Below are 14,045 nucleotides of genomic sequence, written 5' to 3'. Positions count from 1 at the left end.
TCCTTCCAAGGCAAGCCAAATCAATATGGTCGGTTTTACTTTTCACTATAGTTCTCAAAACATTATCCTAAATTATCTCCTTGTCTGTAGACCAACTACCATAACTGAAGCTGCCCTGAGTGGGCCCAGATCGGCATAGGACCGTTTCCTGGTTAGCCTCGAGGAAACGACCTCATGCCATGTGGCGCAACACCGTCCCTGCATGAGTGCCGGGTCGCCGACGCGCGGCACATGTCCAGCAACACGCTTGGCGGGTCCCGCATGCTCTTATTTCAAATGACGGACGTGTGGGTTCTTGACACGTGTCCCCCTAGACTAAGCAAAAGCCAAAGAAAAAATTCAATCCATTATTCCTTTCAACTAGGAAGCCAAAATTGGAAATAATATATATACATGCTCTTATTCCAAATGACAGACGTGTGAGATATTGACACGTGTCCCCCATTGCCTAAGCAAAAGCTATATAACTAAAGAAAAAATGCAATCCATTATTCCTTAAAACTAGGAAGTCAAAATTGGAAATAATATATATGTGTGTGTGGCTCTCTCTCTCTCTCTCTCTCTCTCTCTCTCTCTCTCTCTCTATATTTATATGTAATGGTTTTTTTTCTCTCTTTGCTTAATTAATTAAAAAATTATTATTAATTTTTGTAAAATTTGTCCTTGATAAACATGAAATTTTTATAAAATTGAAAATATTTGAATTATTTGGATTTTTAATATTCAGTCTCAATTTTTAAGATTTTATTTGGTTCAGTATACCTTATCATAAAAATTATTTAATTCTCCTCATTGAAGAAGCTTCTAATGAAAATAAAAAAAATAAGTTCTTAACGATTCAATAAGAAAATTATAAATATCTGAAAATATTTAAAATGAAATATTTTTTTAAGTAATGTAACTAATGTATTGATAATCCTGTAATATTTTTTAAAATTAAAAATAAATTATCGTGAAAAATGTTAGTTTGTAACTTTAAAGGTTTTAAAAGTTTACTCGCACAACTAAAAAAAAGATAAAAATACCATACCTTTGGAACTCAAAAAATATTAGAAAATAGAAAGGAAAATATCAAAAATTCACACTTTCATGTTTAGTTATCAAGGAAAGCGAAAAATAAAATAACAAACATACCAAATTCATGAGCAAAATTTTAATTTTATACATTTTTTATATTTAAAATTTCCTAATTTTTATTCATATTACAACAAACTTTTATTTTTGATAGTTTTTAGCAGAAAAGAAAAATACAAGAAAAAATGAGTTTCCTCTGTATAATAGTTCTATATAATGGAATATATTCTAATAAACATTATATAAATAAATGTAGAATAAGCAATATTCTTGATCCAAACGAACTCTTTATCTATATGAATTTAAAATCAAAAGGATTTTTGTTCTGTTTAGAACTCGAAAAAATTATCTATATTTTCATGTTTAATTACTAAGAAAAGTAAGAGAAAAAAATAAAAAATCTACCAAACTCATTAATAAAATTTTAATTAAATGTATAATTAACATTTATTTTTTTATAAATTTTAATCATAATAACAATTTTTTTTCATTTTTAATAATATTAAATATAAAAAATATAATAAAAAAATGAGACTAGTTATACTTAACTTATGTCTATATATCTTAATTGATTTCTTCATAAATAAGTAAATATTATTAATATTATTCATAATATAAATATTATTGTTTTTGAAAAGGAAATTTTAAAAAATTATATATGAGCGATAATCACTTTTGAAAATGAAATTTATAATTTTTTAATTATAGGGAAATGTGTTAATTTTGCGTGCGAAAATTAATGAAGACTGTCGTAATTTCGTTTATTAATTATTTATTGACTTACTTGCACCGTCCAAATCCAAAAGCTTCCCTATCAGAAACATACCCGTCGGATCAACACCCCCGCCACTCGTACGGCCGCGATCCATTCAAACAAAATGCTAAGTGAACGATCAACAGTCAACATGCGGGGAGTGGGAAACGACGCCGATTTCGTTGCTTTTGCAAATACCACAATCCGGCTCTGAACCAACCGCCACAAAACGACGTCGTTGTGTGACCGGAAGCAAAGTAAAAAAATATATATATTTGCATAAATGGGTTTCAATTTTTCCTTTTTTCAAATTGTCCCCCCAGCTCCTATAAATAGGAGCCCGCTCCCCAACACGAGAACACAACACAACACAACACAACGCACCAAGAGACTCGGAGCTGAAAAACTCGAGCTACTTTCTTCTTCTTCTTCTTCTAGCTTTTTCTTTTTCTTCTTGTTCTTGATCTTTCTTCCGCTAAAATTCAGATCCAGATCGAAACAATGGCACTCGATCTCATGGCCGCCGCCGGGAGGACGGCGTCCGGGGCGGAGCTGGCGAAGGCGGCAAGCTTGCCTAGCAGGGCGTACGTGACGTTTTTGGCCGGCAACGGCGACTACGTCAAGGGCGTGGTGGGGCTGGCGAAGGGGCTCCGGAAGGTGGGGACGGCGTACCCGCTGCTGGTGGCGGTGCTGCCGGACGTCCCGGAGGAGCACCGCCGCATTCTGGTGGAGCAGGGGTGCCTGGTCCGGGAGATTGAACCGGTGTACCCGCCTGAGAGCGAGACCCGGTTCGCCATGGCCTACTATGTCATCAACTACTCCAAGCTCCGCATCTGGGAGGTACCACGTCGTTTTCCTTTTTAAAACATCCATAATTCTTTAATTTTTAACATGAGGGTTGATTAAGTTTGATTACTGAATTGAATTGAATTTTGTGATTGCAGTTTGTGGAGTACAGCAAGATGATATACTTGGACGGAGACATACAGGTGTTTGACAACATAGACCACCTGTTTGACCTGCCGGACGGCCACTTCTACGCCGTCATGGACTGCTTCTGCGAGAAGACATGGAGCTTCTCGCCGCAGTACAAGGTGGGGTACTGCCAACAGCTGCCGGAGCGAGTGCCGTGGCCCAAACACATGGGCCCGCCGCCGTCGCTCTACTTCAACGCCGGCTTCTTCGTCTTCGAGCCCAATCTCTCCACCTACCACGATCTCCTCTCCACTCTGAAGATCACTCCCACCACCTCCTTCGCCGAACAGGTATAAATTGATTCAATCTCCATAACCCAAAAAAAAAAAAAAGAAGGAAAAATAAATTCATGAATGTCTTCTTTAATTTCGAACAATTGTTGATTTTTCGTTCTTGGGTGGGCAGGATTACTTGAATATGTTCTTCAAGGATGTGTACAAGCCCCTGCCGCCGTGCTACAACCTTGTTCTGGCAATGCTCTGGCGCCACCAGGAGAAGATCGAGCTCGACAAAATCAAAGTCGCCCATTACTGTGCTGCTGTGAGTGCTTCAATTAATTAATTCTCATATGTCATTTCATTTCATGAAACACTTGATCTGCAATTTTTAAAATTAAAAGTTGGGAATGGGTTTTGATTTGTGTGCTCTGTTTTTGTTCTGGGAAATAAAACAGGGGTCGAAGCCGTGGAGGTACACGGGAAAGGAGGTGAACATGGACAGGGAAGACATAAAGATGCTGGTGAAGAAGTGGTGGGACATTTACAACGATGAATCTTTGGATTACAAGAACACCGTGTCCGCGGCGGAAGCAGGGGGTGGTGTTGATTCTGCAAAACTTCGGGAGGAAGTCAGGGCGGCGCTCTCTCTCCGCCGCCGTGTCGCCGCCCCCTCCGCCGCCTAGACCTTCCACTTAACTAAGTTGTATAGGTTTTTAAGTGAAATTTGTCTAGCCTGCTCATCAAATGTGTATGTGACCAGGCAGACTGTATCGGATAGATTAGCCCAACCCCACTTTTTTTTTTTTTTTTCTTTAAGAAAATTTTCATATATGTTTAATTCTTGGAATATATTAATATATTTTCTCATATTTTTATTATAAAAAAATATATATTTTATATAATTTGATTTGATATTAAAAATGAGAAAAACTTATATGTTGGAAGAATATGATATCTCCTTCCCTAAAATTGTGCAAAGTAAATTAGAGTGTAGGTGTGTTAAGCTTACTCGCGAGCTATTTAGATTCGACTCATCTGCTAATTTAACTCTACTTAATCTTATTAGAATTTGAGTTATTAGAATATTTTAATGAATCAAGTTTGAATTAAGTAATCTTACTTAGTATTTTAAAAAAAGTTTATCTAAATCAATAATTTTTAATTTAAAAGTAGTTAAAACTAAAAGATTTGATTGGTTATTTAAAACGTAATATAGTTAGACTACCTTACTTAATAATTCATGTTTGTATAGATTTTAGTGCTAAGTTCTAAATCTTATATAAAAGAATAATTCCTTACAAGCCTTTTTTGTCAATCTAGCTTTGTCTCCTTCTTTCACTCTACTCTTTTTGAGACGTCTTTCATCTAATTCAAGGGATGACAAATAGGTCACTTATATCTAAATCATAAGTCAAATTCTAAATGGAATATATGGGGTTTATTATTATTGACACTAAAAGTTATTTTTCGATCTTCGCAGTTACACAGTTTTGAGTGTTTGGGAAATCTTCGATGGTTTTGAAGTCTTTTTCAAAGTTCAAGTAAGAGTTAATATGAAATAATATGTAATTGTGATCATAATTCTTAGTGTTTTGGAGAGTGTTGAAGTGTAATGACCTGTTTATTTTACCATATTATTTTTTTCCATATAATAATAATATTAATAATTCTAACATCCTGTTAAACTGTCATAATCATGATGAACTTGGACCTATGAGTACCAAAGATATACTTGTCATACAACTCTGATACTTAAGTAGCGGAAAACATAAAATTACATACATGTCATATAACACCAGAAACCATACCAAAGTTCTACTAAATCCGTTATATATATATATATATATATATATATATATATATATATATATATATATATATACGGTCATTCACAAAAAGACCTAAAAAGTATCGTAGGATCATAATCACAAAAACCCATCTGACCTTATCTCACCTACTTACCCTTCTAACAGGGTAGTTCAGCCAACTCCTACCACTGCAAAGCTTTATCCGTCATTCTCTCGGAATTTCCTGAAATGTTTGTATGACTGGGATGAGACACCTCTCAGTAAGGCAGATAAATTAATATCAGTGTGTAGCAACATGAGTATTTTTCGTGACATACATATAAATAGTACATAATTCATAACTAATATAAACAATTGTATCATATCCGAGTAAAACATGATTTAACATAACATAGTTTAACGTACTAAATTTCTGTACTGAAAAATCATCTTATATAACCATATTATACTTGAATTATTACCCAGGATAGATAGTGTAACAACCCGCATAATTTCCATAAAAAATTTTTTTCCATAATATAATAAAACCACCATAACGCATCCAGTAGATCATGATCAACCTGAACCCATGGGTACCAGAGATACATCAGAGATATAATACGGAAGCCTAAGCAGTAGGAAACATAAATTCATAATCACTATAAACACAATACCATCCACCTTAGTGCCAAAGTTACTACATCCATTACATTTATATACACATCCCAAAAAGTGCCCTAGAGCCACTTCTCACCAAATCCAACTGGCCCTAATAAAATACTTACCCTTCAAAAAGGGCAGGTCAGCTGTATTTATCTCAGCGAAGTTTTATCCGCTCTCCTATCAGGAGCTCCTGAAAAGTTCATATAATTTGGGATGAGACACCTCTCAGTAAGGGAAATAAACTAATACTAGTGTGTGACAACATGAGTTTTTCTATGATATACATATAATCATTTACATAAACATAACCAATAAAACTATATATATCATTTATAGGAAAAAAAAACATGTATAATCATAGCATAGCAGAACATACAAGATTTCTTTAAGCATAATCCATCTCATACAATAATAATAATAAGAAAACAACCTTGGTAGGTTAGCTGATTGTTGTCATGTATTACCCCCACATGACGGGGTTGTGTGGCCCGAAAGCAGGACCTGACAATGGTTGGCCGACTTCTGCCAAGTCAAAAGTACAGTTTGTAAGTCCAATAGGTTTGCCAGACCTCGTCCATACACTAGTGGCGTCCACACTTCTTAAAACCACATCGACTATCCGTCCTCACGCTACTCCGTACAGCAACGTTAACACAATATCATGATGATCATAAACATATAGCAGCAGTACCGTGCAAGTGCTAGCCTAGACCAAGCCAACCAAGTTCTGATAACATATAACATATTATCAAACTGTGATATATGAATATTTCATACTAGCAATTGCCAAGTATCATTTTGCATTTATATACATCATGAAAATCATCAACCCGTACACCGGCATTTCATATTTTACCATAGCTCGGCTTGTACGCTGACAAAACATATCCATAGCTTGGTCCGTACGCTGTACGCCAGCAAAACATATCCATTGCTTGCCCCGTACGCGGCCAAATCATAACCATAGCTTGGCCCACACGCCGGTAAAACATATCTATAGTTCGACCCGTACACCAGCAAATCATATAAAACTCTCGGCCCGTATGCGGGTTTTTCATTATAAAAATTCGTACCATCAACATATTCCCAGAAAACAGTAATTTATCATTAATTCTACTCATGCCACACAGAATGAGTTTTACATATATTTAGAATATCTCATCAGTTTCAGCAGTATTTTCCAACATAACATATATTTACATATATACATTTCTCTGAAATCAAATGCTATAAATTATACTTATATCTTCATAAAACTTCTAACTTAATTTATCCCCTTACCTAATTACTGAAAAGCCCCTAAGAAAACATTCATGCACCTGCATAGTTCCCCGTTCAACACCCTAAAATTGATATTCTCAGAACTAAACTTTAGTATTTCTATGCGTACTACATTTTCTACAACTGTAGGGAAGGCCAAATACCAAATAAAAGCCTTACCCTGAATTTGGGGTAAATTCCAAGCTCGACCCACCAATGATCCACTCTAGCAGATATGTAGAGAACTTCCCCAGGAGTGTTGTGGCAGTTTCAAATTGTCGATCCGGCGAAAAATAGACCTAGAAATTGAGAAAGAATGGTGAAGAATCAAAATGGGAGAAAGAGGAAATCTGCGCAGGAAATTAAGCCAAAAATGGAGTTTAGGCCTATTAATACCCTGGCCTTCGTCGACGAGCCACGTCACCTTGTCAACGAGGTCTAGAAGGCAACTCGTCGACAAACTCTCCCTCTCGTCAACGAAATTCAAAGTCGCCCAAAAATCCTCTCGGTATCTTGTCGTACACAAAGCGCACCCTCGTCGACGAGGACCTGCTGTGCTCCCTTTTAATTTCCTTTTTCTTCTCCCTCTTTATTATTTAAATACCATAATTCTTCGGGTCACTACAGATAGCTAGTTATTGTCATGTCTTACCCCCCACATGACAGGGTTGTGTGGCTCGAAGGTGGGACCAAGTAATGGTTAGCCGACCATTCTAAGTCAAACATAGGTGTGTAAGTACGATGGGCCTATTCCACCTGTGCCGGACTACCAGGGGAACTACAACACTTCCATAAAGCCACATCAACTGCCATGTCACGCCCCAAACCCTGAAATGGGACCCAGGGGTGAAAAAGTAACCTAACTTGTCCCTGTATCAAACAAATCATCAAAAGATACAGTACATTGGATGAGGGTCCGACCCCGTGGGGTTTCCAGGCACCCTAAACACATCCAATCACAACATATACGCAGCGGAAAAAGTCATTCTATATCAATATATACAGTACCATACCAAAGTTTATACATGAGCCACACACAGCTCTATCAAAACGTACAACCGGGTGCCCAAATACAACCCAAAATGGTAACCCAACAAAACTACAGTCCTAGCACTTACCCAAGTGCTAACACAGTACACCGACCACTACGCTCCCTACACCAGGATGCTAGTTTCGGTTACTCGAAGGACCTGTAAAAATGTACGTACAGCAGGGGTGAGACACCTCTCAGTAAGGAAAAATATAGGTTATATCGGTGTATGACATTTGAGTGTTATCATGATAAAAACATACATGCAGTTGAATGGAATCCAGTACTAATTTACACAGTGCATACACGCACATATACGGCGGCCATTTATATGTAGCCCCATCACAATACACACACATGATTAGTAACCCGGTGTCATCACACCCTTCGGCCCGAAGTCGGTCCGAGACAATCCGGCATTGGCCCGAAGCCAACCCACGAAGCACGGCACCACAGGCACATGGCTAGTCCTCGACTCCCATGGCATCGTACTAGCCCTAAATTATGGATCCACACCCTTCGGCCTGATCTGTCGGACAAGGCTTAAGGCCTCGGATATAGAGCCGAAACTCTTGCCTACGTGGCAAGCGATAAACACATGCCCTCAGATATAGAGCCGGACACTCTCAGTACCTGGACTCATTTTGGAACTGCGTTCCCATCAGCTATTCCGCAATCACACACACATGCATGCTCATATAACCAAACAAACCACACTCATTTGGTAATCTAAATCATGGTTTTCCAAACAAATATAGTTTACACAAAATCAAGGCACAGTCATCCCAATATCACAGTATAAATCACACATATACTCGGTTTTCAACAAAACCCGGGATTCAGCCCGTCGCCCCCTTTTACCCAAAACTGCAATAATGAAAAACCCATTTTTTTCTCGTTAGATCCCCCCAAATGAGTAGCCAAAACACACACAGGACCGTGGACCACAGTTCCACCGAGTTCAATTTCAAAAATAACCAATATAACACATTTTCCCCTTACCTTAACCTCGAATCACAAATTTCGAACTCCAAGGCTCCTAAACAGTGAACCGAGTTCCAAAACCTACAAATCACGGTACAGAATATACTCACAAGACTGATACCTACAAAACTACCGGATCAGAATTGAAAACCGAGCCTTACCTCGATTTTTTGCTAAAGCTCGAAAACCTCCGTAACGAGATTCCAATCCATAGAAGTTGTAGAGAATCCTTCCATGATCCTCGTGGTAACTTCCGTTTTTCGATTCTGTCAACGATCGGCGAAGAAATCTAGAGAGAAAAAGAGAGAGAGAGTAGGGAGAGTTTAGAGAGAGAGAGAGAGAGAGAGAGATAAACTTGAAGTAACTTAATGAAGAAGTAAAGGAAATTTCCTTTTATAGCCCTTTGACCCGACCCAATTTCGTTGACGAAATGGTATCTTTGTCGACGAATCTTTCACTGAATTCGTCGACGAATTGATAGCCTCGTCTACGAATCCTAATATTTCTTGATTTTCGCCTCTCGGCTTTTCTTCATCGATAAACCTCCGAATTTTGTCAACGAAAATCCTTCTATCTTCGTCGACGAATTATGGCTTCGTCGACGAAGTCTACAGAATTTCGTCTTTTACCCCTCTCTTATATATATAAACCCATTATCACGTTTCGGGTTCTTACATGCCATCTCCCATACTCTACGTAAGATATGTGGTAGTACTAACATAAACATAATTGTGAACATATAGCTACTGTACCATGCTTCATAAAATTAAATTAAACTATTCGAGTTTTGATAACATATAATACATTCCATATTAAAACAGAGCGGTTTCATATTTCAGAGTAATATTTGACATAAACATATTTCATGATTTCTTACATATCATACATAATCACGGCATCAACGCCGACATAATTCATAATGTAAAAATCACGATATTTACGCCGGCATAATTCATAACGTAAAAATCACGACATTTACGCTAGAATAATTCATAACATAATAAACATAAATTCTTGCACTATTTAACATAATCTTAAAACCATAATTCCTGTACTGCTTTTAGGGTTTTCCTGAAAGGTGCTATAAAATGCTTATTTTGAAAAAATCATAATATTTCAATATAACATAATTTTCATGAAAAGATTATACTCATGCCACACAAATGTAAATAGTCTTCTAAACTCATAATTTGTTCTGAAATCATATTTGCTTATAAAATGTGTTAAATTCATTTCCCTGTTCAAGAACAGTATTCCCAAACATAGTTCTATGACATAGATATTTTCCTGAAAATAAATGTTGTATAATAATAAATAATTTCATGAAAAAGACTGACTTTATTTATCCCCTTACCTGGCTTACTAAGAAGCCAATAATTTAAACCAAACCTACACCCATGTGTTCCCTAACTCAACACCCTGAAATTACATTTTTCCTAACAAAACTTCAGTATTATTCTATTTAAAGCATTTTCCTTCATCCAGAAACCCCAAATACCTTATAAAGCCTAAAATTACAGCATTAAATATTCATTTTTTCGCACAGCTTATTTTAATTTATCTACCCTTATTGAGAGGTGTCTCACCCTAAGTTTAAATTATTTCAGGAAAGCCGGAGAGACCGGCGGGTCAGGGCTGTCGCTGAGTGAATTGAGCTTCCCTGCTAGAAGGGTAAGTTCTGATCTAGGATCAGGAGATTTTTGTTGTGAGATCCTAGAATTATTTTGATGTTTTGGAAATTGTATATAAACACAGTATCTTTGGAAATACAGTAGACTCTGGAATTATGTAATTTGTGGTTGATGAATGTGATTTACATTTACTACTGCCTAGGTTCTGCTGTGTATAACAGGTGTCCTCGCTACCCACGAGTTCGGGTTGACTATTTTATTTATTATATTTTATTATATATTAAGATAAAGGAGGACTTTACAATATATATATATAAAACTTCTTGAAGCCTTAGGAAGGAAAGAAACCTGTGGGAAGGGGGAAAAAAAAAACAACAACGTTTCGTCTCCTCTCTCCCACTCTCCCCAATCTTGTCTCCGATATTTGGCCGATCAGAAATCTGGAAATACCATTGGACTTTGTTTGCCGCCACCGACACTTCTACTGGAGTGGATCTATCGTGGGAGCGGCGTAGGCACATCTCTTAAGGTAAGGCCAATTTTTAAACTTACCTCAATTTTTCTTAAACTATAAGTCCAACTAACAAACGGAAATTAGCTGGAGATTCGTGGGGAGATTCTCTACAATCTAGTCAGAGCGGATTTTTGAATTGGAGTTGTGACAACCCGAATAAAAATGGAATTTAGATAATAAAGAGGAAGGGAAATGAAACTAGTAATAGAAGGAGGAAGTCAACTTTGTCAACGAATACAGGGGATTCGTCGACGAGGGCTTAAGAGAATTCGTCAGCGAAAATTGAATTTCGTCGACGAAAAAATACCAAAAGAGGTTTTGAGCCGACTGAATTTCGTCGACGAGGACAAAATTTCGTCGACGAAATTAATGAAGGATTCGTCGACGAATGACGTGGCTCGTTGACGAATCCAGTTCTATATATATACAAAAATCAAATATTTATCTTCTTAACTAAGCTAACTCCCTCCTCTCTCTTTCTCTCTCTCCCCTTCGGCCCTCTCTCTCTCTCTCATCGATTTTGGGCCAAATTCACACCGAATCGACAATCCAAAGTCACCACGATGCTCCTAGGGAAGTTCTCTCCAAATATGCCAGAGTGGATTGTTGGTGAAAGTAAGTTAGAAATCATCCCTAGGTTGAGGTAAGACTTTTTAAGCCATTTGACTTTACGGTAGTTATAAGAAATGATGTACACGTAGAAATATTATAGTTTAATACTGTGAGTTTTCAGTTTCAGGGTATTGATCTGGAAATCCTACGGGGGTTAGGCTAGGATATTTTAAGGGCTTTCTCAGCAGTCAGGTAAGGGAATAAACTAAAGTAGTTACTTTTTACGCAAAGTAATATTACTTATGAGCAAATTGATTTCCTGAAAATATTTAAGATATTTGAATAGTATGGAATAAATGCACGCTTAGGAAAAATACTGCTATTATGTTGAAACGTGTATATATGTATGAGATGTGAGAAAATTATGATTTTAGAATTAGAAGTATTATTTTATACAACACATGTGTGGTATGAATATTATTTTATGTGAAATGTAATATGATATGAAAGATTTTAGGAACAAAATATGTTTTCAGGTATTATGAAAAGATGTGTTATGTTACGATGATTTCGATGAATATATGATAATGGATTTATTTTCATAATGTATATACTTGAAATGATTTCTACGCGCGGCTATATTTATTTATGTTTTCAGCACGAGGCCGTATTGATGTTTTCGGCACGAGGCCGTATTGATGATTTCGACGCGAGGCCGAATTTATTTATGATTTCGGCGCGAGGCCGTATTTATGAAAATGATCGGCATGAGGCCGCTATTATATCATGTATTATATGTTATCAGAACCTGAATGTTAGTTTAATTCAGTTTCAGAAGTTCAGTACTGTAATTATATGTAGATCGGATATTTACGTTCAGATTAGTGCTAACCATCCCACGAGAGGATGAGAGATGGATAGTCGATATGGCTTTCAGTAGAGTGTGGACGTCCACTTGAAAATCTGGACCAGGGTGTGGCGGGCTCATCGTACTTACAGACATATTTGATTCGGCAGTGGTTGGCCAGTCATTGTCGGGTCCGGTTTCGGGCTGCACAACCCGTCATAGAGGGTAATACATGACATTAGTTAGATATTTATCCTAGGTATGTTTTCAGTATTATCAGTTATAACAGATGTTTTATGTACGTTATGATTTATTAATAAATATGAAAGTATATGAGAATTTAGTACTTTATGATGAATGTTTACTAATATATGAAATGTACCATATATGTATAATTGCATTAAATGTTCATATTGCCACATAACTGTATTTAGTTTATTTTCCCTTACTGAGATGTGTCTCACCCCCAACATTAATTAATTTTTCAGGAGACCCTGAGTGACTGGCAGGTCGTGGCCGCCGTTAAGTCAGTAATACTAACCCGTTAGGAGGGTAAGATTTTGTACTAGGATCAGAATTATTTTGTGTTCGATCCTAGGGTTATTTTGATGTTTATGAGGATGTATATAAACACAGTTTTATAATGTTATAGTAAACTCTGGTATTATGCTTTATGGATAGATGAATTAGATTTTATATTTACTGCTGCTTAGGATTCCGCTGTGAATGACAGGTGTCCCCGTTACACACGAGTTCGGGTTGACCATTTTATTTATTTTGCTACATTTTACATAAAGAAATTGAGGTCGTTATAGGAGTTCCGGGGTATCAATCATAAATCGAGGTTAAGTTTAATAATTTTGGCTTTATTAGGCTATTTAGGGTATTCAGAGTCTAGGGGAATTTTAGGGAAAGTTACTCTAAAGATTGTGATGGGTAATGTAGTGAAGTTTGAATTTTAGGATTTCAGGGATTTGGAACGTCGTGGGGCGTAGGTCGGGGTGTTAGCGAGGTTTTTCAGGAATCAGGTAAGAGAATTAAGTTAAGTCATTAATTTTATGAAATTAGAATCAATTTAATTGTTATGTTTATATAAATATATTTATTTATTTATTTATTTGGGAATTTAAAGGTTATTTTGAAAACCAATCGTTCGAAATGGATTTTACAAACCTATGATATATGGTATGGTATTTTTGAGTAAAATGAACGGTAGAAAGCTTGTTTGTCTATATGGATATGTTAAAATGTGAAAAATTGTGTGGCAGATGATTTAATTTGTATGGATTATTGTATATCTGAATTTGGGATTTTGAAATACTGAATTGTTTGAGAAATACTGGAATTTTTGTGAAAAATACTAGAACTGTTTGTGAAAAATGCAGGACTTTGATTTGACAGCCAAGGGTTGGGGTTTTGTTTAAACGACTTTAAGCCAGGTTGTATTATGTGGCTGGGGGTCAGGTTTTGAAATAACAGGGAATATATGTGAAATGATGTTTTAAATGGTATTTTCTATTATCTAAATTGCATGATATGCTTTAGGAACCCTGGGGACCAGTGTATTATGAGCATAGTACTGTTGCTAAAGATTTGTTATGTGGTCGTGTGCACCCACACCTGTGCTAAGAGGTGTAGGGTGACCTTATTCGATTTGCCTACGTAAGGTGAATGCACCCCCTAGGTGAGGGCAATCGGACTAGCAGTTGGAGTTGCATAGACCCGCAAAGTATGTTAGCGGAGAGTACATATGATA

The 14,045-nt window shown here is 36.6% G+C and overlaps 1 protein-coding gene across 1 annotated transcript; it reads left to right on the top strand.

Moving 5' to 3' along the window:
• Positions 1–2,184: 2,184 nt before the first annotated feature.
• On the top strand, positions 2,185–3,990 carry LOC131154122 (galactinol synthase 2-like). The gene is made up of 4 exons (XM_058106650.1): positions 2,185–2,668; positions 2,773–3,093; positions 3,209–3,343; positions 3,477–3,990. Exons 1-4 carry the CDS (start codon positions 2,330–2,332, stop codon positions 3,702–3,704), a joined length of 1,023 nt encoding a protein of 340 aa, XP_057962633.1. The 5' UTR covers positions 2,185–2,329; the 3' UTR covers positions 3,705–3,990.
• Positions 3,991–14,045: the final 10,055 nt, after the last annotated feature.

Source organism: Malania oleifera, chromosome 4, assembly GCF_029873635.1.
Source record: "Malania oleifera isolate guangnan ecotype guangnan chromosome 4, ASM2987363v1, whole genome shotgun sequence".
Taxonomy (NCBI): domain Eukaryota; kingdom Viridiplantae; phylum Streptophyta; class Magnoliopsida; order Santalales; family Ximeniaceae; genus Malania; species Malania oleifera.
The sequence above is the reverse complement of the archived record's forward strand: the minus strand, read 5'-3'. Positions and strand labels throughout refer to the sequence as shown.